At 29.5% G+C, this 27105-nt stretch overlaps 2 protein-coding genes across 4 annotated transcripts; both read right to left on the bottom strand.

The window, feature by feature from the left end:
* Positions 1–19375: 19375 nt before the first annotated feature.
* LOC113867068 (E3 ubiquitin-protein ligase CIP8-like) lies at positions 19376–21053 on the bottom strand. The gene has a single exon (XM_027502029.1). It carries the CDS (start codon positions 20896–20898, stop codon positions 19834–19836), a length of 1065 nt encoding a protein of 354 aa, XP_027357830.1. The 5' UTR covers positions 20899–21053; the 3' UTR covers positions 19376–19833.
* Positions 21054–21825: 772 nt separating this feature from the next.
* Positions 21826–26199, bottom strand: LOC113867066 (WPP domain-interacting tail-anchored protein 1-like). 3 transcript variants are annotated; one of them, XR_003505130.1, is made up of 5 exons: positions 25541–26199; positions 23478–24697; positions 22859–22964; positions 22099–22205; positions 21826–21984 (listed from the first exon to the last, which is right to left on the bottom strand). XR_003505130.1 is itself a non-coding variant. In XM_027502025.1 (4 exons), the coding sequence occupies exons 1-3, from the start codon at positions 26085–26087 to the stop codon at positions 22884–22886; spliced, it is 1848 nt and encodes a 615-aa protein (XP_027357826.1). In that variant the 5' UTR covers positions 26088–26199; the 3' UTR covers positions 22018–22205; positions 22859–22883. The 3 variants fall into 3 exon arrangements, 2 of the variants coding, with proteins under 2 accessions (XP_027357826.1, XP_027357828.1); XM_027502025.1 differs by lacking the exon at positions 21826–21984 and having other exon boundaries at positions 22018–22205; XM_027502027.1 differs by lacking the exon at positions 21826–21984 and having other exon boundaries at positions 22018–22205; positions 23478–24682.
* Positions 26200–27105: the final 906 nt, after the last annotated feature.

The raw sequence follows: 27105 nt of genomic DNA, 5'->3' as shown, positions 1-27105 counted from the left end.
GGAGAGTTTTCAATTTGTCTTGAGAAGGAGGAAGAGTGGGAAGAGTAGGTATTATATAAGGAGAGAAAATGAGAAACTGGCCCCACTTTGTAACAGTAGAGTAACAGTGTTGAAGTATAAAAGCTTGTTACATTAATTTATGGAAAATGTCTTCTTACATATTTAGATGTTTTTGGTGTTTTTATTTTGAAGTATTTTTAAGATGAATATATATAAAAAAGATAAGAAAATAAAATTGTATATGATATTATATATGGTATTAATTTTAGATGTTCAAAAAATAAAATTATTAATTGATGAAATGTCATGCAGATGATGTCTATGAAGTGGGTTTAATTAGTTAGCTGCTCTTATGTTCCCATTGCATACTACGAAAAGCATTGCATTTGTGTATGTATGTGCATGACATTCATGACATGTTATAGGTGAATGATGACATGATTGATGCACATGAGTGGCCCAAAAAGGGTGAATGCAACTTGGGTTTGTGGATATAATCAATTTGAAGAAAAATATGCTTACCTAAGAGAGACAGAGGCATTTTATATCATGGGGAGTATAATTAAAATAACTCTATTGGAAGACCATTGATTGAAAGCAAGTACAGGGGAAATTTTGGAGTTGAAGTGGTCATTTAATTGTGTTATTTCCAAGCTGATTCTCGATCTGTTGCTTAGTATATTCACTTAAATGACGTAAGAAAAGGGTGTGGAAAAACGAGGCTGGGAAAGATAGGTTGAAGGTGACCTCAATGGACAAACTAACGAATCACAATGCTTAAGCAACTTCTCAGAACATGTTTGTTTTTACATTTTGTTAAACTTAGAACAAAGCCATAAGATGTACATGCTTGGATTATTATGTTTAAGATACCAATAGTAAGATTGATTCATTTTCAAAAATAATTCGTCTTTTTTTTAATTATCAACTTTTTCAAAGATATGTATAGGTTCAAATTTTCTATAAAAAAATGTTAGCATCCAACTTCTATGTATTTTATTTACAAATGTAAGGGTGACTAATGTTTTATAAAAAATATTAATTAGTATTTTTACTTTAAAAGACTTGTATTACTTTTAAAATATATTTATTATTTTAAAAAATAAAAATATATAATATTTTTCTATCTAATGTAAAAAATAAATTGGATGTTATATGAAATAGGGGAAGTGTTTTGTAGGGATTTCTTAACTCACATGGCCACCTGCATTGAAATTTCCAACAGGGATAGCTCATTTCTAAATTCATGACTATCCAAATTATGACTCAAAGACCACTACTGGGACCTCCAAAAACAATTGTATATGTATGGGTTAAATAGAAGCTGATTTTTTTATGAGCATTCACTTTTGTTTAGTAGGGCTAGTAGGTACTTGGTTCTAATCAAAGTATATTTGGCTCTGCAAATGACGACTTCAAATAGTGATAACAGCAAAAAATAGAAGGTTCAGCTAACATTACTCTCCACGCCAATTGTATGCCAGAAAATGCTGAATGCGTCACGCTCCTGTGTTTATTTTAGATACTATAAAGTTTTATGTATATAGGTTTTATTTTTGTTTTGGTCTTTTCTGGCATATTCTCATGATTATTCTGCATAAATTGCCCTTCACGTGAACAAAATGGTGCCCCACGACCGTTAATGACACTACATATTTGAAAATAAAACTCTTAAATAAACTTGTATATTTGAAAAGATAACCATATACACACATAATTAAAACTAACAATAACAACAATCACTTTTTTGTATGTATTTTCAGTAGGTGAGAGTGAGTATATAGGAATCAAACGATTACATAATATTTTATGCATTGCAAAAAAGGAAAATTATTAAATAATATTAAGACAATTTTTATAAGTATAGTTTTTCAACAAATACTAAATTATTATTAAAGAATTTGAAGACTTATACTAACAAGTTTATACAGTAATATTATTTACAGTGATAATAAAACATGTCTACTGTTAGAAATTAAGTGTGAATTGAGTTCTACATAGAATGAAATATGAGTAAATTAGAAATTTATAAAGAGATGAACCTATATACTCATTATTTTAAAGTTTTGAAATTGCATTATGGTGTCTTATTTATTATAAAGCTCCTTACCTTAATACTCTTCAAAAAACCCAACATCTACAAATAAATCATTAATTATGTGTGTATACAATTAAAATTGTGTCTTTGTTTTGGCAAATTCTAAATTTCATTTATATATATATATATATATATATATATATATATGAAATTTTTAGGATATATAGTTTTAGGATATATGAAATTTGAACATGATACGCTTTGATAAAGTAGATGAAAAAGGTTATAAAAGTTTTTAGTGATGTTGAGCAGTTGTTCACTATCCAATCAGGTACCAACAGTTTCACATTGCCACTTCTTTTGGCTATTGTCTTTTAAAAAATAAAAGGAAAATGACATATGGTGACCCTAATAACAACTTTAAATTATTTATATTTTGTTAGTAAGATCAATGAAATAGAAAATATCATGGTGATTATATGTACATCTTCTGTTTCAAGCATTTGTTATCCATGGCATTACATTCATTTTCTGTCGGACAACTATTGATACACCAAATTGGTATATATCCATGTAGTTCTTCAATTTGGTTATGCCATAAAATTGATGCAAATTTTTTGTCATTCAGAGGAAAATGGAAAGAGATGAGCTTGATTTTAACCACTCAAACGAGTGGAGAAAAGATCATGCATATTGCATAACATATGGTGGAAATTAATGAGTAGGAATGGTACTTTGTATTGCATCTTCCACTAAACCAAAAGCTTAAATGCATTCAGAAGGATGAGAACCAAAAATCTCACTAGACAAATGCTTTCTACCTGCACTTCCCGTGTGAGTCTGCTTGAGTGGACTCAATGGTCAACAATACCATTAGACAGATTTAGACTCTCCTTTCATTCTTGTCTTCCGTTTGTTCTTTGCTTTATCTCTCTCTCTCTCTCTCTTTGTTTTATTCTAACACGTAGAAACTTACATAAAAGTGTTTATATATATATAAACAAGTCAGTGAAACTTAAAATCTTATACCCTCTTTCTTATATTCAGATTGATTTTACACTCAAAATTCTAATATAATTTTCTTTTTTTTTTTACACTTATTTATATTCTTTGAATATGTAACTTAAAAGTTGTGAATTTATGTTTATCTTGGATAAACTTCTTACTAAGAATTATAAAACAAAATAAGAAAGTAAAATACCTTAATTTTTTATAAGTTAATTTTAACTTATTAATCAATGTAAAATATTTTTATAATTATATGTTAAAATTACTGAAATTAACCATTAGTTAGAAGTGTGCTCATATAGTTGGAGACTTAGGCTCTATTTATCCCTACCTTACAACCTCGGTTCAATTGGATCAAAATCTTTTTACTTCCATTAAACTTGCGTTGCATACTATGGTAAAGCATGGAACTTCCATTTTGAAGTTAATCGACACCAATCCAAACATGTTGTTAGATTGGTATGTCTGTCATTGACCAAACTGTTCTTGTACTATACATTGTACATGTACTTGCTATACATCAGTTTTGTCAAATCAAATTCCCAAATGCTATGAATCGCAAGGACACAAGTGGACAAGGAAAGTTTACAAATTGACTTTGCCATTTGATTGAGGTACATGATTTTTCATTTTCTTTACCTTATTTTCTTTTGGTCAAGTTGATCATCAGCTTAGTGCAACTGGTAGCTGGTTTCAGATCAGTCCGTACACTTGTCCACCACGCCTCGATTCCTTTCTTGACTAGGCCCACAATAGAGAGAATCAATCCTTGTTTATATAAAACACTTTGTATTTATATAACAAGAAAAGAAAAATGAGAGAAAAATATTATTATAATGTTTTAAAAAAATACATTATATAAATCATATCACTAAATGTAATTATGTTATACATTTGAAAAATAATATTACTTACAATAATCCTATTTAACTCACTAAGAGCAGGTAAAAATCATGCTAGTTTGGGCTTTTATTGATCTATTATTTTCCATATAAATGTTCATTAATCCATTAACCTAAGTTACCTAGTTTTATTTTCTTCCTAACTGTGGCTTCCCTAAAGTTGACAACAACGTGTAACATTCAACTCAACATGGTTATAATAAGTCAGCATATGTCAACCTTACATTGAACTGTTTATGTGTTATTTATGTGAACTTAGACTAGTTTGTCCTACAATGACAAGCATAATTAATGAAATATATATCAAGCAAAATTAAACAAGTTTATGCTACGAAAAAAAATTATCAATATGATTTCCTTTCCTATATTCGAATATGTTTCTCAGATCACAAATGATGATTTTTTTTTTATTTGTCTCAAAATAATTATGTTTATTACAATGATGAAGAAAATATAATGTCAAAAAATAGCCAGTGGCACGAGACCTAAAGAGTACATGATTTAACCACTGCCCTTTTCGTGCCAAACAGAGAGACCCCAAAATGATTTTATAACGTGAAAGAGACCCACTCTTATGCGGGTTAGTTATGTTAACGTATCATTGGAAGTTATTTTAATCCCATATATATATATATATATATATATATATATATATATATATATATATATATATATATATAGACACACTTAAATTTGTCTCTAATAAATTTAACATGCAACACATTTATCTTCAAATCATAAATATAATATATAAGAGAAAAATAAAAAAATACAAACAATAATTATATTTTTAATCATTTAAAAAATTTAAAAATTTAATTTTAAAAATATATTTTTTTATCTTATTTTTTTCTTTTCTTTTTCTTCAAAACAAACAAAATCTTGAAGAATAAATTGGGTTCTTTACATGTTAAAAATCGATCGGTATTATGAAATTAAAAAATTTCACCTAAATTTAGTTAAAATTTGGTCAGTTTAAAAAAATTATTATTAAATGAATTTTATATTGAGTCTAACTTAAGCAAATATTTTTTAAATTGTCATTTTTATAATAAAAATGGTTAAATTATAAATTTTTTTTGTGATTACAAAAAATTTCTTTGACCTTTGTATTTATGGTAAAATACAAATTTTGATTATGTATTTATATAACTTTACTTATCAATGGTTACAAAGTAGAATTTGATTAATTAGGGAGGAAGTAAACTTTTAAAGTTAAAATACAAGTAAAACTTGCTGGTTACATTACTTATGCTAAAAGAATTGTGTAACTTTTAAATTTTCCTTTTCATTGTTTGGTACCATTATAGTTTATTAATGTTTATAAATAATAAATAGGTAGGTTTTTATAATGGTGACACCTGGCAGATAATTTCAAATAAAAAGAAAAGAAAAAAAGTTGACAGACGGGACGAGAAAAATGCGGGCGCACAATAGATGTCATCTGTGGGGTCCATGCTAACGAGCACGCATGGCTAGCTATTCCACCATCCCCTAACCCTATTGCTCACCCTGTCAACTCAACATTTCCCTGATCTCTCTCACCCTTTTACTTCCATATCTTATTTCTCCTTTTTTTTTCTTGTTAATTTTTTATATTTTTTAGTTTATAAAAATTCAATCATAAAAATATTTATTTTAATCTATAAATCATACAGATTATTTATTTATATAAGAAATATTTTGCTTCCTTTTATAATTTTTTTATTTTGTCAAAGAAAAGACTCAGAGACCTTACAGAGAATAATAAAAAAAAAAAGTATAAAAAAGGAAAAAAGCACATCGCGAAAGATCAAACACATTCAGTCCATGTTTAGAATATGACGTAAATTTAATTTAATATGGATCAAGTTAATAGAATAAAGAACAACTTTTATATTATAAATATATATTTTATTTTTTTATTGAAAAATCAAATATGCATTAGCAAATTATATTCTACCCGTCAATTAACTGACCTAATTTGAGAAGGTAATTTTAATAATTAGGAGACAATTTAATAAATTTTCATTTTTTTTTTACTTAAAATTAGCCAGTCTTTATGATTGATGTTAATTTTTTCATAATATATCGACTGCATGTTTGAATAACTTTATTTTGTGAAAATTAATAATAAATTTTTTTTAATAACTTTTTGAGATGATTTTTTAAAAATAAATAATCTTTTTGTTAAAAAAAATCTCAGATAAATATCACTACGATCCATTTTCCCCCCCTCTTTCCCACTTCCATCAGTCCATGTCCAATCTTATATTTAAGGTTACACCATTTTCAACTGCTATGTATGTACATATGTTAATAAAGTAAATATAACAATTATTTTTAAATTTTCATCAAAATAAATAAGTAAAAATTATATCATATTTTTAAAAAGTAACTTATATGAGTGTTACTAAATGATTTGTCCAAAATCTTGCTTAATGGCATTCTTCCTCAAGGTGATTCTTTATAAGTGCAAAAACTAGTTGAATATTTGTGATTGGATCAAATTATATTGTAATTCAGAAAAATACAATAATCTACTACGTTGGGGATTCTGTTTACCTCCCCAACATGCCATAGATACTTTGTTCGATATATATATATATATATATATATATATATTATACATTCGTTCATCCTTTTCTCGTATATGATTTGGTATTGTGGGGTCTTTGTTTTCTTTATTTCTCTTTTTTATGTTTTAGGGTAGAGGGTAGGGAGAGTAAGCATGGGTTGGAGATGTCACTTGAAATCATGTGTATGCACCCCACTATGATAACCCACATTTCTTTTCTTCTTGTGCATGACAAGAAAGGTTGAGATTTCATCAAATATACACAGGCATTTCATCAATCAATTCATTTCTCTTTAGTTTACATCAACCAAAATTACCCAAGCATCACACATTGTTGAGCTACAAACCAAACAAAGCCAATTTTACAAATTCAGAGGAAGAAGATCAAGACACAGAATCTTTGATATTCGATAGTACTTTAGGACTTGATCAACTTTTCGATATGACATGTTTTTAGCAAGAATCTCAAAGGCATATTATATGTTGCAAGCTTTAACATCATTATGTTCTTTAGAATGTAGAAGAGATTGTATTGGCCAGAAGTAATCAGCATATTCTTCTCACTCAAACTAATCTTTCTATTTCACCTCTGCTTTATTTAATTTGGCATTTTAATTCTAATATTCTGATTTTATTGATTTGAACTTTACTGCATCAATTCATCCAACTTTTTATTTTCATTGAAAGGGGGGGGGTGTTCTTATTTCAGAACTTGACGTTGAAGACTCAAGCAAGAGTTTGGATATCCAAGAAAAAACTCTACATGCTACTATACCACAACTTCTATGTTGAACAATTATTAATTAATTAATTAGATATTGGCATGGTGTAGCATTTAACTTGCACGTACAATAATATTATTATATTGGCTTACGTAGTTCTAGTAGGTTTTGGACCACTATCAATATTGTTGATATAAAGATAGTGATTCATTTATAATGCAAATTGGCCATGTACCTACAGTATTACCAATTTTCTATTGGGGTTAACACAGAATGTCTCATGTCATCAAAGTTGTTCTTATGTATGTTATAGCTGGTGTTGCTGTTATTCTGGTAGTGACAGTTGTGTTGGATTATCCAATCAAAATTAAGAAACTCTTGACGTTATATGCAGTGGCAGATTGTTAATTATGACAGAACCTGATTTGTTTTTATAATGGCTAAGTGCCACTTCCATTTAACATCTGCCACTTACTTTGCTTACATCTTAATACAATCATATGGTATATATATAGTTCAGTGTGCTGGCTCTAATCAACTCTACTTCAAAGTGATCCTTTAATAAATTAATTAATCCAGCCAAACGAAAACATGAGGTGTAGATTTTTTTAACTTGGAGAATTAGTAGTCTATTAATTTATAACCCTTGGGCTTCAAGTGATTAATAGTATTTAGTTAAAAGCTATATCTTGCCCCTAAGATTTCATGGAAGGCCCGCTATTATTACAGAAGAAACCAACTTCAAAAGTACTTAGTTTAGAAAGTATAGTGTTAAAGTTTATGTTCTAGTTAAAAATGCATGCTTAGTTTAATATTGAAAAAACAAAATAAAATAATCGATTTTTTTTTATCAATTTTTTAAAAATGATTATTTCATGACATTAAAGGGATATCGAACAAGGAATCAAGAATGGGAAAATCAGTATCAAGTATCCACAAAATAGAGGTCTTCCTCCTTGTTAAAACTTGAAACTCAGGTTGATTAGAGTTCTAAGGAAATAAATATTAACCATTTGGGTCGAACCATCGTTCATTAGCCACTAGATGCAAGTCAAGGATTGATTATTTTCTTTAAAGTCAGCGGCTCAAGGATACTAAATAAAAAATTATTAAATAATAAAATTTTATTTGAAATTACATTAAAAATTATGGTAAAAATGCATTAAAAATTATTTTTAATATTATTTTTTAATTTTAGTTTCTTAATCAATATTTATAGAGTACTAATTAGCTTTTAATTAATTTTTATTTTTCTTATATCAAAATAAAATCAAGCTAAACTCAAATAATGGATAGTAATTATAATAGACGAAGAAGGAATTGGCTAATTTAAAATGAGAAGAGGTGTAAAATGAAAAAGTGAAAGTATCTTCATTAATGATTTGAAGTTAGCCACGCTAAAAAAGCATACAAACTTCTCTTTTCTTCTTTCCAAACATGGGATGACACCTTATACTTTGAATCTCGAATTGAAGAATAAGATGCTATATAATAGAGAATTATTAGTATTTGATATGCTGCGATATGCACCCTATTGAGGATTTGTTTCATTTTCTAGTCAATTACAATTACAATCTGTCCCCTGCTTCTTCTAGCTTTGTTTTTATCTGTCTTCTCTTCATAACATTATCTGTAATGCCCATGCAATCAATTCAACCATCTTGATCATATTTCAGTGCTTTCTTGACCAGAAATTATTGTCGTGGCACGGCTCTATGTAACACAAAGGTGTCACAAGAATCGGGGGCTGAGAGGATAAGCTTTATCATTTTTTTTGCCTACCCTCTAAGAAAGGATAAATTTGCATAACATAACCTTGCCTTTTGTTATTTTACAATCAACATTGATTTTGTATCAAATATGTATATTGGTGGGCTACACTAGTCTTGATTTTTAGGTAAGAAGATTCCCTTTCAATATAATATTGAATATTAATTTTGATGATGCCTTGAACATGTTTTGTAGAGGTTATCAAACTGATCGACTTCCATAAGGAGCAATTTTATGTTGGGTGTGCCCATAATCTACTTCATGTGTATAGTTTTGTTATACCTATGTAAACTAAATAAGCTTTAATGAATATAGAATTTTAGTTGTATCGAAAACTTTCATTCAATATATAGATTGTGTAAATAATTTCATATACTTTAAAAGTAATTACTATTTCACTACACGGATTCATTTCATCAACGTATAATTTTAAACTTTAAATAATGCCGAGTATAAGATTGAATGTCTAATTTACGTAAAATTTGGTGAGTATATAAATAAAAATAATGTTATAATTTAATAGTTAAATTTATTATTTATATTTTATGTAATTTTATTAAATACTATAAGTGTTAAGATTTACTCTTGTAACAAATGAATATCCCCAGTTATATATAAAATCACCATGAATTAAAACATCTCCTATGAAGTCCAAGAAAATTAGTGTTATCCGAGATGAAGGGATCTGGATAGCCCGTGATTAATATTCCTGAAAAACATAAATAGTTGGGTTAATTTATGATTAAGCTCAAATGTGAACATAAAAGCATCTATAGTAAGATATCTAAGAGAGGGGTACAACTAGGGTACCCACCCTCCGAAACCTTTATCAGCCATCCATAAACTATTTTGAACGTGAAAATTTTGACAAAATAAGACTTTCTTTCTATATTAATATTTTTTTTCCTCTAAAACTTCCACTGATATTATAATTAAATTACCCCAATAAATATTTTGACTCTGCCCGCACTACAATTATGATATTTCATTCGAGTTGACATAAAATTAAAATAAAGGATGAACTTGCATTGTTTAGTATTTAAAAATAAGTATTTATATGGGAAACCAAAAAGAGTAAGTATTTATTTTTACTCCTTCAAATTATAAGTATCCATTTTAATTATTGATTTTTTGAAAAGTTTACTTTAATATCTAATTTTATTAAATAACATTTATTTTAGTTATTTTTTATACAATAATAATGAATAAATAATAAAGTAAAATAGTAACTCTTTAAAAATTAAAAACTAAAATATAATTAAGAATTAAAATAATTAACGCATGAGGGAATAAAATAGATATTTATTCATTATATGGATATGCATATCAAAGACTAATGTGTCTGAAGTATATTTCCTCTCTTGAATAGGACAAATGGGTAGTGAGAACAAGTGAAGGTTAAGCTAAAGCAAAGGAGAAAGCTAAACAAAGGAGCATAAGCTTGAGAGACCCTACATGATTTTCAAACCCATAATGATTGATGAAATAATGATTCTCAGTCCCCACTTAGCCTTATAAAATATCATCTGTACTATAAGGGAAGCAGCGTTACTCGGTAGAAATTTTGAACCAAAGCCTCTCTCAAGAGCCACACACAAAGCAAGATTTCTAGAGGAATGAGAATGAGTGCTGTCCTTCACTGCCAATGGGACACTACTAAGGAATCAAAGGGCTCCTTCTCCATTAACGAAAATGACAACTTTGATTTGTTTCTTTCTCTTCCACTCTGTCTATTGCATGTTTTGCCAGTGATGTAACTCCAATTCATGATCATGGTAAAAATAAATAAAACTAGAAGATGCTTTTGCAAAGTAATTTCACCCAAAACATCTCTAAATATGTTATTCACTTTAGGTCATGACTTTATAAAAAAAAATTACTTTAATATATACTTGTATAAAATATTATAATATTTCATTCACTTTATTTTTTTTATTGCTATTAAAACAACAAAATGAAAAATGACTAAAGAAAATAAAATTTCACAATATTGTATAAAATTAAAGAAAGAACAACACTTGTATTCTCATATATCAATGCCACATTTATTTAAAATTTTATTTCACTTCTTTGTATAGATTGCCTATAAGGGTAGAGACAGTCATCAAGATTCCAGGGTTCACTGTAAAAAGCGACAGCCATTTCAATTTTAACCCTTTAAAGATACTTTTAGCATTATGAAACATAGCACGACCACAAAATTTATTCCCACCAATCATAGAGCGCAGGAAGGATCGATATTAACTTTAATTAGAAGCTCGAGTAAAAATTTAATCATGCAAATGTGACATAAATAACCAGGCATGCATGAAGTTTATGTTTTTAATATGGATACCATATATATTGGACGACTCTTTGAAATAATAAAATAAAACCACTTTAACATGAATAAGTTTAAATGAGGCAAATTACTGATTTTTCACCTATGACTCAACGACAAAAGCACATACCAACAAAATAAAAACTCAAAAAACGACGTATGCAATCAGTGGGTTCATTACGAATATTCTTGACACACTTCAGCATTGAGAGAGTAATAGTTTAGTAGCGAAGAAAGGAGAATATGATGTGATATTTTTCTTATCATATTTTAATTTTAGTGTTTGTTTAACTAATAAAATTATCTTTTTTTTAATTTTTTATTTTATTTTAGTGTAAATTTTATTATTTAAAGGATAAAAACTAAAAATAGACAACATATAATGTATATATATTTTTATTTTGTTATAGATCAAATATAAAATAAAATAAAAATATACTTTATTTTCATCTTATTATATCCAACTCTCATTTTATATCATTCTCTGTTTTATTCTCTTTAGTCTACCAAATAGCTCTTATTATTGTTCCTTACATGAACTTCCTTTATACTAAATTACACTTCTTTATTTTTTTTCTTTTTGCTATTAAAAGGGACTGAATATCCACCAAATAAAGACTACAAAGTCAATCTAGGAAAGGTAGAACTACAAGAATACAAACTCAAAACGAGAAAAAGAGAAGAGGGAGATAAAAAACTGAGATAGTAGAAAATAGAGATTTAAGCTTAATTTAACAAAAAAATCAAAGCAAGCATTAGTTTCTCTATAGATAATGGGATAAAAATAAATGGCATATAAAATGTTAATTAATTTTTACTGATTCAAGTAATAAAATTATAGTTTTAGATACAAAATTTGAAGGGTGCAACCGTGAAACTTGGCCCTTTCCTTTTATTTTCTTTTTAAAATTATATGTAGACTTTTAATTTTCTATAAAAGAAATATCATTCTTGCATTATATAATTATATATCATAGTTTTGGTACATTTAGTTCTTCCTAGATATCTTTTAGATTTATTTATATTTTCTTCCTAAAGAGATCGTTGAATTATATTACCTTTCTATCTAATTTTAAAAGTTATAATCATAACCCTCTAATTAAAAAATATCTCTCCTATCCAAAAAAAAAAATGCTAAATTTAAGTTTATTTTAATATAAATAAAAATTTTAATAGTAAGTAATTATATAAAGAACAGACAGTTCTTCTCTTTACAGCTTTCAAAGCCGCCAATTAATAGTTAACTTATTATTGATTTAAAACATAAGAAGATGAAATGAATTATTAAAAACACCCTTATTTTTTGTTAAAAATTAATCTTGTGGGCATAATAATACCAACTTGTTACTATCGAGAACATCTTAAATTTGTATCATATGATAATAAATGAATAAAAAGGAGTTTATTTGATAATATCAAATACGTTAAAAGCTTATAGAAGCAACTTATCAAAATAAATTAAAAAAGAACTTATAGAAGTAATTGAGCTATTTTTAAAGCTTAAATAAGTTTTTACAAGCTCTTTTAAACTCACTTCCAAAGTTGACAATGCCTTCAACCACCAATCCAATCGTACTTTTTAAAAATAAAAACACGTTATAATAAAAATGTATGATTAAGATCAATTTTAACACAGATTTTAATTTTACGAAACAGTTCAAAATTAATTCTATCGAAGTTAATTATACTAAACCTTAAAATTAACTTTCATGTTTTGTGACAAGCTGTCCTAAGCTCATAGCTTGAAGGAGTGTCAACTTATATTTGTTACCGTCTGTGTTATATTCAAAAGGGAAAACGTATCACACTTGAAAATAATATCAAGTTGGCTATCCTCACAGGCTAGAGAGATGATTGGAATGAAAATAACGCGTGATGATCAGGTTGAGTCCATTCAATTAAAATTATTGGATAAGGTCTATGGACCATGTTCCTTTGGTTACCATTGGCACTGAGTTCATAAAGGAGTGGATAGCCATTGTGATCATTTAAAGATATAGTTGACATACATACATCACTATGTTATTATTTTATGAAACAATATCGAATTGGTCCTTCAAAATAATTGAAATCATCATTTCCTCCTTTAAAAGTTAATCTAACAATCTTATTATAACCATTATTTGAAAGATATTAATTAGTAAAGGATTAGTAGTATTTTATTATAAAAATTACACCAAAAATATATTAAAAAATACAGTAAAAATGCATTAATATCCCTTTTTGATAAAGCTAGTTTTATTTTTAATTTGTTAACTAAGGTTCTTAAAGCATTAGCTAATATTTGTCTTAATTTAATATCACTTTAAGGACTAGTTTAACAGAAAAATGTGACAACCAGTTTGATTTATTTCACATTAGAATAAAATAGATAAGTTGAAATGATATACAAGTGATAAAATAATAATATTTTGAGTTAAATGTAATGTCTAACGCATATATTTTAGGCATTCCCATCATTTTGTGACAAAAAATAAAACATGATCATTCTTGTATGAATGAATCCGAATATCCAAGTTCATCCCTTTGTAGCCAACTCCTTCTAATTCAATTGTAGGTTATCCTTTGAGGTAAGGATTTTGTTGAGGTTGGTGGTGTATTCTCTGATCTGCCTTGGAATGGAAAGAATCTCCCCTTACCATAAACTTGTTATCTGAAAGAAAAGAAAAAGTGCATTGATGATGTTATTGTTAAGTATATCTTTGGAGTCCTAGATAACGTAGCTGCATGGGGTCAGAAAGTTGGGTTGCTGCTTTTGACTATCACAGAGCCAAATGGCCTCATGACTAAGAGGTTTAGCGGAGTGAGTTCAAGGCCTTTTTGTCTCCTCCTTTTTATTGCTCTTTATCACACGATCATTGCTCTCTTTTGCTTTGATTTGTCCTTCATCTTTCTCTTTTCTAATCTCAGCTCAGAAGATGATAAATTTGACCATCTAATCACTGATTCCATTCAAGCAAGAAAGAAAGAAGAAAAAAGTTGGCTCTTTTTCTCACTTATCAAGCACAATTTTGAGCTTTTGCTGAGGTATTAAGGTAGATTAACAACATTTATGAGTTTCACATTGACTTAAATAATATGTTTAATGTAATATCTTATTCTACTTAATGCGAAATATATATATATATATATATATATATATATGGTCCATTTAAAAGGCTTTCCTATGTCATTAAAGATCAAAAGATTAAATCCCCATAACTAAACAAAGTAGGAATGTTTCATGGTATCACATTGTCATTAAGAGCAACATTAACAGTGCAACATTGCTCAAAAAGCTTAACCTCACTAGCATTGCTTTTATTTTCTCTTAACTATCAGAGTTTATAAAAAAAATTCAAAACAATATTTACATCTCACTTCAGGTTTGTTTCTACACGCAACGGGAGTAAAACATGGATATACCCTTTTATAAATTTCAAAGTAAGCAATTTGAACAATATTCTAGTTAAAGTTGGTTTAAGCCTGCATGTTTCTCAATGAAAATACTAACAAAACATTATTATTAACAAAAAATAAAAATTATGGGAGTCATATTTTTAATTTAGGCATAATTTTGATAAACTTTTAGAAAATTCTTATATATAGAAAGAAAAAATTAGTATAAAAAATAAATAAAAATTCTTTCATAAATTTTATGCTTATCTATTTTGTTAAAAAGTTAACTTCTCTAAAATTTGAAAAAATATTTTATTTTTAACTTATAAAAAGATTTATTTATTTTTTATATTAATTTTTTTTCTCCTATAAAGACTTTTTTTAAAAATTTATATCAACTGAGCCTCAGTGATTTTCTCACATAAATTTTTTAATTTTTAATTAATATAAGATAACGTGTTAGAGATTATTCTTAGCACTCAAACATGAGAGATAACAAGTGGCATTATTGGCAATTATTGCTGGGGTAACACAGTACACTCTGATTCATTTAGCAGATCTTCTGTTCCCCTTTAAATTTTGACTGTTATCTGAATGCTTCCACCAAGAAGTGCAATTTGTTAGCAAAAGGTAATTAGTAAAGGGAGCACCATCTATCACATTTTTCATCTGCTTTTTAGTGTTGGATTTCTCTCTGCCACTACAGGGAACCTAAATGATTTGATTTGTACTTTTGTCTCCAACACAAATATACTTGAAATCATGGTTCCATTTCTTTTGTAATTCCAGAAACTTGAACTAAATTACCCATGTTTTGCTGCCCTGAATCACAGAATCAGACAAGTTCTCTCGTGCGGTAAATTTTGGAGATGTTTTATGCTATATTTGGATTTGCCTTTGCAGTATACGCTAAAGCATGCTCAGATATTATAAACATCAAAAAATTTTGTTTGATTGTTTTTAATCAAACATGATTTTTTTTTATCTGAAATGCATGTTTGTTAAGAAGTTAAAAAATGTAAGTAAAATTTATTTCATAAAATCAAAATCATATCAAAAAAATTTTACAAGCATTCATACAAAGACAAGGTATAGTAATGTTATAATAAATTAAATGGTTTCTCTGTGATTCAAAAATAGGAGGTAATGAGTAATAAAAAAAATTAAAACTTGTATAGAATACTAACTTCTATTGCCCAATTTATTGTTGAAAATTTATAAGTAATAACTAATTGACTGAACTAAAACTGTTTGGTTAAACTAGTTATGTAAATATAATTAGTTAAAATGTGTTCAATGACTAAAAAGAGATGTTAGGATTCTTTTGTGTGAATATAAATTATTTAAAATATTAAGAGTAAAACAATTATTGGAATAGCTTCTAATGAGTCAAAATATACTTAAACTAGCTTCTTTTAAAGTAGTTTTTAAAAGTTATAAACTCTATATAAGTTTCATTTTCTTTTACTAATCACACAACTTTAATTTACTAATTTATTGACAAGAAAAACTATAAGTTTGATTTACCAAAGACAACCTTAATTTATCAATATTTTTTACCTCTATTTTCAATAATAAAAAAATAGTGTATTAATGCCTTAACTAAATACTCTTAGGTGACAGAACTCATAATTTAAAAAATATGTAATGCAATTCTTTAGAAACAAGAATGTGAAAAGTGAACACTAAAAATAAAAGCAACAATTGACCAGTTCTTCTGGACATCCTGGCCTACCTCATAAATGATTGATTTTAAACTATAACGGTATTAACACCATGTTTAATTGGTGAGAGTCATTTCTAGTGAATGAAAATGGAATCTTCATTTTAAATTTTTTTTTGAGTACAGAAATAAGAGGATCACTTTATTTTACTTTTATGCCTATACACTTTATTAACCAATAACTAACAAAGTAAAATTAATATATACTTTTTTAAAATTAAATAGAATTAACTCAACCTGATTTTATTCATTAAATTAATTTTATTAATAAAAGTGTACTAAAACCAAATCCATAAGTTTTCTCTACCAAATAAAATCCATTGCTTTCGTCCCTATTTTTATCCCATGCATTAGGTCAAAAAGATTCTGAAATTAATTAAGTAAAAGTTGATAAAGTACACCACTAAAGGTTTGTGTGTATTTGTGTTTCAACATGCATTCATTGAAAATCGCTATGGGAGATAATCAATTTTATTGGAAGTGAAAAGAAAAATTGCTATCATCTAACGTACATTAGATTTCGAGATAAAAGCATAATGATCATTTAATTTACACATTTCACGCTCGTGTCAACATGTTATTGGGCCATCTTTGAGTGTCTTTTCAAAAAATAGACATCATCATGTCAGTTTGAGGGTAAGGATTGAAGGGTAACTTGTTTGGATGTTTAATATTAAAAGAGAAGGATAATAAGAAGTTTAAATATATAAATGATATTATTATATTTATATTTATATTTTTTTTAAAAATAAAAATAAAAAAAGTATCCGATGATATGTTTTTAACACACTCCGAAAGAATATACAGCTCTAGATATATTGTGTGCCCCCTTCCGTTGGATCAGAAACGGTTATATTGAATTTTTCAATGGGTTTTCCTGGAACGGACCACACAAATAGAAGAAACTACCAAGTACATCATCATTCTAGAAGAATGATTAAGCAGTTTCATACAGGATTCAGTAAATGGTTTCATTCCTTATCAACATATTTAAAACGTGAAAGTTTGAAACCTATGTGACAATAGAAAGAAGCCTTTGCTCAAATCAAAGATTGAGATTTGGCAACAGAGCACAAATAGAGACTAAAGTCCTCACATTGAGTCCCAAACACAAGAATAAACTCGGACAGCAAGATACATCCTAGCTGCACATTTGTTCATGCCTAACAGATTGTAAACTCCAACTTTCCAAAACTAAAACTAATTATTGTATAAGTTATGCGAAAAAAAAAAAAACTAGATAATATTGGAACAAATTATAAAACATCACCCCATCCTCTAGAATAATTCCAAAATTTTTTATGAACAGACATCTTATAGTAGCTTTGCCATCAACCAGAAATCAGCGAGAAAAGCCTTGGACTAAAAGGATCAATCTAACTATTTTCCCAGCATAATGAAGTGAAAACACTGGATAATCAGATGTAAAGCTGAGAGAAATTAAATAAAAAAAAAAAATGATTGAAAATGAAAGAATACAAAGCAAATCTCTCTTGAGAAGAATGCTGACAACCTGACATTCATGAATTAAAATATAACCAAACGAGCAGTATCTCAATGCCAAGCTCAGGGAAAATATCCATAAAATAAAGAAAGTTTGAGGATGAACAGGAACTGCAAAGGATTCTCTTTGTTGCTGAGAAAACTAGGGAAACAATTAATAAGAGCAACAGATAGTGCCACAAGAAAAAGAGAGTTTGAGCACATAACACACCTAGGGTGGAAATCAATATCATCATTTAGCACCCAAGTCTTCTATGCCTGTTCGACAATTAGGTCAGGATCCTATAACACTAATCAATAGGAAACTAAAGAATACCTCCTACAAAGTAAACATCACACATATTCTGTAGTTAGTCAGATGTTCAGAAAGCCTTTAAGCTGTAAAATTAGATAAAACCAAGTAAACCCCAAGCATTTCTCCTTCTATGTTAGTTAGACGTCCAAAAATATATGCCTAATACTGAATTTGAGTCACAACTGTGATATCAAACTACACATAAAAACAAAATATAAGAAGCCTTATAATGCGGAGAAGTCAACTCAACTAAGATTAAGGTCAAGTATTGAAAGAGTGTTAGATGTCAAGTGTTAATCTGATGTACAGATACAAGATACTACAAATTGACATACATAAAGATAAAATTCATCAAACTCTTGTGACATAAGCATTAAGGGTATGTTTGTTTGCATTTTAAAAAGAGTTTTCTCTTTTTAAAATCTAAAAATACATGTATTTTATATTTTTGTGCAGTATGTCTCCATTTTGTTTTCTCACTATTTTGATTTCTCTGTGCATGTGTTCAGATAGGTACTCTCATGTTGTTCTTTCTTGCTGTATTTTCTTTTTTCTTTGATGGTCCTTGACTTGACTTTTGTTATTGATTTGTGCAATTAGCTTTAAGCTATGACTTCAGATAACTGATTATGATTGTCTTTAATTTGAAGTAATCTTTTATTATTTTTGAGCATTCATATATGCGGTAAAAATATTAATCAGTATCAACATAGTGGCCATACAGCTTTCTGCTATCTCACTATAGCAGTTTTGGAGTTGGCCATTCTGCTTTGCTATCCAAGCTTGGTAACTATGGTACTACAATAATATGCATACATACAGCTTTTGGATGGAAAAAGAATAACGGCAAAACTCATGGTCCATGCATCTTGCAGGCCAGGAATAGATATCCAAATAATATGTATGCCCAGGATAATTAAGCAGGCTCAATAAAAAGAAAGTAAAATCTTTGTGAACATATTGAATAACATTTTTCATTATACAACATTCAACAACCAAACATTAAACCTTATCCCACTAAGTGAGGTCAACTACACGGATCACATGAGACACCGACTAGATTAGTCAAAAACCAAAAGTTAAAAATATTATTAATCAAAAGATAACATTTTTTTTTATACAAAACAGAAAAAAATAAAGGGAACATAAATGAATAAGAACCACATTAACTTATAAAAGAAATTATAATACCATTCAACTATGGAATAATAATATACATTTTTCCATTTCCAGAGAAAAATAACCCTTTAGGAAAAGGACATATGAAAAAACAAAACTACAGATATACAGATAGCCAACACTATATACATCATCATTCCTACCCCCAGAGATGCATAAATCCAATAATTATAACATGTTTATAAACGGAAAGTAGGAAACACTAAACCATTAACATGATCCTTCCTGTGGTACACTTTAATTTGTTGAATATAAACTGAGTATTGACAGGAATTCATCTTGAGTATATCCAGAGCATGTAATATGGTATGAAACTTATTCCAAAACCACCACAACATGAAAACTAATTAAAAAAGACTTGTTCTCATCATCAGTTGGATATGAGACAAAGCAAACAGCTATTTACATGAACCGGAGCGTATAACCTGAACCAACAAGTCAAAATTGCATCTGTGCTGCAAGCTCCAACAGATCATGAGCAGCCCTCCGGACCTTCCTCTGCTCATAATCCGGATCATCCGTGGGCAACTCAAACCGACAAACAGGACACGTATTGCGAATACTCAACCACGGCAAAATGCAGTCTCCATGATAACAGTGCGAGCAGGGCAACCTCCGCACCTTCTCCGCAGACAAAATCTCATCTTTGCAAATGGCGCATGCCACATTCTTCCCCTGCAACTCCTCCTTCGTCAATTCCACCAAGGGGAGATTCTCCACAACACTTTTCGCAGCGGGAGGACTACCCTTCAAGGCACTCTCATTCTCAAGAAACTGCCCGAAAAGAACATCGTACTCAGCTGTGTATATATAACCATCTGGTACCGCTAAATACGAATCGGCATTGCCCTCGTGTTCAACCCCACCATTCCTCTCCAAATTGTTAACAGCCAAGAGAATTTCCCATTCAAGGTATCTCAACGCTTCTTCGCCAGGCTCCAACTCCTCATCGTCATCCTCGCCACCATTTGTAAACCCCGACGCCACCGATTGGCCGTCAATTTCAACCTCATCAACCACCACGCTCAAATCTCCCCTCTCATTCACCCTCTCCTCTACCTCCTCCCACTCAAAACCCTCATTCAGGGTCCTCTGATCCTCCAAACAGAGACTATCCCAACACAATCGAACATCGAAATCATCAAACCCACCCCCAGCCCTATCATCATCACCACCAACATCAACCTCACCTTCCTCGCTACTCGAATCCGAATCGGAACCGAACCCAACAACCCTAAGCCCACCCGAATTATCACCCACCGAAAAATTAAAAGCCCTATCTTCGTTATTTTGGGTATTGGTCCGAAACCCTAACCCTAATTCCCCGTTGTGAAGATCGCAAACGACCCCAGAAAAGGGGTTTATGTTAGTGTCGTGGCAGCAACAAGAGCGAGAACGGTCGGAAGAGCGAGTTTCAAAGAGATCGGTGACGAAGCAACTCACTGAGTCGGAATCGGAATCAGAATGAGTGGATGCGAAGGGATTTGAGGAATGATGAGACATGTTTCAAATCGAATTCAATACGATTCTGTGAATCTTTTTCTTCTTCTTTTTCTCTTTGTGTGTGTGTGTAGTTTGTGAATTTTTCTTCTTTCTTGTTTGTGTGTGTGTGTGTGATGTTGCCTTTCACGTTGTTGCCTTTGTCGTGACCTGAGACTGAAGAGTTGCAGCAATTCAAATACTTTGAAAGTTGGGAAAGAAATGTTAGTAGGTGAGGTGAAACCTTTGGTGGGTAAATGCCAAACCCCACATGCTTCAATCATTTTTTTTTTAATTTCCAGTAAAAATTTTGAGTGGATTACACAATTTTTTTAGCTATAGTTCGATTTATTATTCTTTTACTCTGATTTAAAAATTGATAAATACAAGTTATAATTTGGTTAGTTTTATTACAGAAGAGTGTCTTAATAGCTGACAATTTCGGTTAATAAAATGAAGATTGTGTAAAATTTTATAGCTGACAATAAAAGTGTTTAAATTATTCTTTCGTTAAAATTGATATTATTATGTTGATACTTATAGTCGGTGATTTTAGACTTTTATCTGTTTTTTCTATCTCATATTAGTATTTTTTATTTTTCTTAAATTCTTTATCATTTTAGAATGTCAAGAAAATATTTTTTTAATTTTTTTAATCCTACCTTTATTGATTGAGAATAGTTTTTATCAATCTTAATGCTTGCTTGCTTAATATACTCGACCAATAACGCAACTTGTTTTTGTCAAACATACTAATTACTTAATCAGTTGGTCATGTGCTTCATTATGTTACTGATTCATCATTCATCCAAGTTCATTATGTATGAAATCCATTTGCTCGCAAACTAAATGAGCACAGTAACAAATTTACAACATTGCCACAAAATCCTCAAGGGAAAAGGAGGAAAAATTTTATAAACAAAATCAAATAATTCAGACACTTGATCCTACAGTACAACAAGTTTTAAAAAGACAGGTCTAGCCTGAAACCATTTGTTACAAGAGAATTGATCACATATTCTATCTACCACTAAAATCCATCATAATTCTTGAATCCCTTAGAGCTCAACACTTAAAATTTATAACTCCAAAATGCTTTGTATGAAATATCTATAAATAAATAGAAATAAAAAAATTCCGGTTAATAATTAATAATACATAAACAGACAACAAATTTCACATAATAGAAGTACAAATCAATTACAGATGAGGCGAAAACTTTACAATATTTGAGATGAAAAGTCAAGAACAGAATCTATTCTCTTCATACTTCTGGCGCAGAATAACTTCATTAACTATAACAGATAATTTGTTTTCGAAGTCCTGTTCACCTAAGAAAGAAAAGGTAGGAGTAATAATAAGAATTTCAATCTTTAGTTTATTTGAATATTTAAATCCTTTATCTTAATGCCATTGCTTGCATCTGTAAAATGTAATAAACGTATATCATAAATGATAATGTTATTTTATTATTTTGGTCTTTCATTTGACATAATATTAATATACATGTTAGCTGGTAATCTTTTACATGCAGTACTTAGTGTAGTAGAAAAGAAAAAAAAATTGAAAAGGAACTAACAGCATAGTCTAAAAACATTTGAATAAGTCTCTGGATTAGTCAGAATCAGGAACTAACATACATCTGGTGGGAAGAGAAAGCCATTATAACCCAAAATTAGAGTCAACATTTTTTTTAAAAAGTATATAACAACGAACATACAATTTTCCATTAATAGCATGCATCTGAACCTCTGATTAACCAATAACTAGGCTCCAGATAACAATTTTTTTGTTCTTTTGTATATACTATAAATAGTCAATATTGTCCTGATACTCATTTTAGAACACAATATTCCAGTAAAATGGAAACAGACTATTTTTTAAGCCAATTAATCTTTTAAATTTAATTGATTTAGAGATTCTTACCATTCAGTCATTTACATGATAAATCAAACTGCAAGTGAAAAAATTTCAAGGTTCCAACCTCATCGCCTGTGGTTGTAGTCTCACTAGCTTCTCAAGAAGGGTGCCTTATAAGTCTGCTTTAACTTCACTATCAAAATCTTGTTCTCACTTGCGAGGGAAGATAACTGTAGATAAAACAACGTTTTCAGCAGGCTAAATAAAAGCACAACTAAGTTTTTAACCTATTCATCAGTCTATCTTAGCTATGATTTTGAGTTCTAAATACTGAAAGGATCTTAAAAGAGAAAGTGGAAAATTCAAAGGAAAAAAATGCTTGGTCTAGTCAAGCATATACCGTGCTTATGCACATGAACACAAATACATGAAAGTAGTAAAATGACTAAAATCATTCACAAAGATATGGAAAAGTAGGCATGTAAACTATATGATTGATGCAGCCATCCTTACCAAGGCATCCATTTGTTTATAGAGGTGAGGATGTGTATGAATTTTTGTGAAATCTTAGTAATCAAAAAAGATCAAAGAGTGAAGACAAGTGACACACGCTTGAAACAGTATGACAAGGGATTTGAAGGAATTGAGTCCTAGAAGTCTATAAGCATGCTCAGATAGGACAGGTTAGGAAAGATTTATGATTCAATTAACCTGAAATAAATTTTCTCTATCTTAGTAATTACCTGCTGCTTAAGACGCTCTCTCTCAATGGCTAGCTGTTTCAACAATGTTTTCAAGACTTTGGTCTGCTTTCCAATGTCATTTGCCGTTGCCATTTTCGCTTCCTCTTCTCGATGCAGGGAACCCTCCAAGCTTTCTAATCTATTCTTCAAGAAGCTGAGTTCCTCATTTAGCTCAGCGTTAGATTCAGACAATATGATACAATTCTCCTCTGCACTGTCTACCCTATTCTCAGCTTTAGAAACCTTTGACTTAAGATCCTTTATTACATTTTCCATATCTCTAATTGTGGAATACAACATTCTCTGTTTCTCCTGACTAGCTTTAGCAGATGCCACAGTATTCTGCAATTGTAGATTAGATTCTTTTAGCTGCTTCTCGAGCAAATCCACTCTCGTAGATGATCCTCCACCACCTTTCAAAAGAGCCAGCTCTTCAGTGAGTTTTGAATTAGTCTCAGTCAATAACTTACACTTTTCTTCTGAACTATTAGCCCTACTTTCTGCATTAGACACAGATTCTTTCAGTTCACCAATAAGATTTCCCATGTCTCTTACTTCAGAACACATAACATTATACTGCTTTTGATATTCATCAGCACAGGCCTTCACATTCACCAGCTCAAATTCAGATTCTTTTAGCTGCTTCTCAAGTGAAGACACCTTATCACTTAAAGTGAACACATAAGAATTGGCAACAGTTAGTTTATCTTCGGCATCTTTCAGGTTAGCTTTTGCGTTATTTGTCTGACCTAGATGAGAGCCATTTATTTCAGCAGCGCTGCTTTCAATCTTGTCAATAATAATATCTCTAACTTTCAAGTTTTCTAAAACATTTTCAAGCTTGGCTCGAAGCTCAGATTCACGATGACTTAAACCAGTCAAATTGAACTGAGAAATCTGGAGTCTACCCAACAGGCCTTTTGAAATTCCCAACAGAATCTCACGTGCATTGTCTGCCTCAAACCATCTTTCCCAAACATCAATGGCTTCTTCCTCCATGTCAACAAGCTCTTGCTCTAAAAAGAACATCCTTAGTTTTAGAGTTTCCTGAACTTCTCTTGAATGATGGATATTTTTCTCAAGATCTATTTCTCTTGCCAAAGATTTCTCAAGCATTTGCAGAATATATCTTTGTTGCTCAACTGTTTGAAGTGTTAGCCCGGTATTTACATTCAAAAATTTATCATCCTCTTTGACGATTTCACCTGCTTCACAGTTATCTGTGGTCATCGAAAATGCACCAGTAAAATAAAAAGAAACCTTTTATAAAAAAAATGCAGACTTATTCACATAAATTTATTCTTAATCAAGGAACAGAAATTTTGAGCCAGACAGTTCAATGTCCTCCACAGAACTTACTTACTTACTTCCTTCCATTCTTTTTTATTTTTCAATTTTATAATAAAAGTAATCCTAAAGCAAAGTTCTGGCTGCTTTTATAGGATCAATTTCACATGGAAATAGACGAGAAACTCCAGATAATTTAGGACAGAAATAAAAGAACGCCCTTTTTTACAACTTCATGAAAACATAAAATTTGTAAAGAAATGTATTAGAAACTTGGAATATTATGAAAATATTCAATATTATCTAGTTAGTATCTCAGAATATCTACCTCCTAGGGTCAGTTTCCTATTTCCTCAATATCTCTTAAGATTGATTACCATATCTCCTTATTTCATGATTTGTTTCTATTTATTTGGGATCATGATTAGTATAAACAAGGGTTAGTGGTCTAACCTTTCATGAACATACCATCACATCATAGTTAGAATAATTATAAATCATCTTACCTATTACGCCAACAAATTCTCCTAATTACTAAATGGAGAAACTGTTAAATATTTTTTTATATTTTCAAGATATAAATGCATATAGTTGTTCATTTAATACTTAGTTTATAAAGGAGGAGGAGAATTATTAGGAAGATCTGTAGGAGGACATAGCAAAACTCATTTAATATCAAATTCATAGTATTTTATAACTATTCTTTCTACTATCTCCCTCTACACCTAAAACCTGATAATATCAACAAAATAAATAAAATGAGATCCCCAGCATACCGTTTTCTGCCTTCTTAAAAGAAGACAAAGCCCTCACAAAACTAGCTGATTGCATCTTAATTTCATTAAACTGCTCTTCAGACTGCTTCAACTTTTGTTCAGAATCAAGCAACTTGTCTTCCATTGTCATGAAAGCCTCTCCCAAGTGAGTGCAAGAACACACTCTCTCTCTAACTTCAGCAATCCAAGCTTGAAGACTGTCCAAGAATCCTCCCAACTCTCTTACCTCTGAATCCAACACCCCACGTAACAGATCAAATTCCACACCCTTTTCCAAAGAACCAAGCCCCGTGTGATTCTCCTCCAAATCCAAGGACTCAAATTCACTCTCCATGGTTGCAAGATGCATCACAAAAATGCTCAAGTTGGAAACTTTCTCTGAGAAACATGCCAAACTAAAATCCAGCTTTGTAAGTATTGTACTGCAAACAATGCCCAGATCTCCCACTGCATCTCTATTTGATAATGAAACAACACCTTCAAGATCAACATTGACATCACAAGTAGATGATGTAACTGCTTCAAGTTCTGCACTTTCAGTGCTCATTCTAACACCCCACTTACTATAAAATAAAAAATTTAAGATTTTTAGCAGTCACAAAGTGGATCCAATGAATTTGGGTGAAGGGATTGGGAAAAAGAGAAATTGAAACAAAGTTACAGAGTTTAGAATGTGGAGGCAGAATCAGAATCTTCCAAATTACAATGTGTTTTCGGAGAGAATAAGAAATTACATCCGTTGATCAGATCTATAACTTGTATTTCCATTGACAGTTACACTCCCCTTAACGCAACGTTTTGGGTCTCAAGAGTGTAATTAGTTTTTTTTATAACGGTTATTACTTCTTCCGCTTAGACATATGATTCAGTGTTTCAAAATATTTTAAATTTTAATGCTTATAAAATTAATTTTTTAAATTTTCACGTTTTTTAAAAATTTCTTCTATTTAAATATAGAGACTAAAATAGAAAAAATAATTTTATGGGAATCAAAATCAAAATATAATATATTTTGAAGAACAAAATATATATTTAATGCTACTTTTATTTACCGTTATAGTTTTTATTTATATGAGGATTGGTCAAAATATTTATTTAAACCATTTTAGCATGGTTTGCTTTCATTTTTAAGAAGAATTTTTTTTAAGTATTTTGGTAAAAACAACTATAAAAGAATATTTCTTTGCAGTAAAACAATACAATGATTCAATTCTAATAATTAATATAAATTTTGGATCTTTTTTTTTTCAAACTCATTTCTTCACACTTTCTTGTGTTATCTTTGGTTTATTTTGTAGAATTCCTTTAATAGCTTTATAAAAAATAAAAAAAATTGTTAATTTAATTAACAATTTTAAATTTGTCAATAATTTATATTTTTTTTTCAAAATTAGTCTTAAAATTACTGGAACTTATTTCTCTGAATCTCTTTCCACTAATTAATTCATCTTCACTTTATTTATATCAGTAACTTTTTTTTAGATTCACTTTTCTAAACTGAAATTTCAATTTTGAAAATAATAAGCCTCCACTTATTGGTACCTTAATATTTTTTAACAAAAGTC

This window comes from Abrus precatorius, unplaced genomic scaffold (assembly GCF_003935025.1).
Source record: "Abrus precatorius isolate BTA unplaced genomic scaffold, Abrus_2018 Scaffold5, whole genome shotgun sequence".
Classification (NCBI taxonomy): domain Eukaryota; kingdom Viridiplantae; phylum Streptophyta; class Magnoliopsida; order Fabales; family Fabaceae; genus Abrus; species Abrus precatorius.
The sequence above is the reverse complement of the archived record's forward strand: the minus strand, read 5'-3'. Positions and strand labels throughout refer to the sequence as shown.

Bases quoted from the DNA above. Each gene is read 5' to 3' on its own strand.
- LOC113867066 (XM_027502025.1), bottom strand. From the start codon at position 26,087: ATGAGCACTGAAAGTGCAGAACTTGAAGCAGTTACATCATCTACTTGT. The intron at 24,698-25,540 runs GTATGCTGGGGA...CGATGACCACAG, and splicing joins TTTTAAGAAGGCAGAAAACG to ATAACTGTGAAGCAGGTGAA. The intron at 22,965-23,477 runs GTAATTACTAAG...TTTTATCTACAG, and splicing joins GAGAGCGTCTTAAGCAGCAG to TTATCTTCCCTCGCAAGTGA.
- LOC113867068 (XM_027502029.1), bottom strand. From the start codon at position 20,898: ATGTCTCATCATTCCTCAAATCCCTTCGCATCCACTCATTCTGATTCC.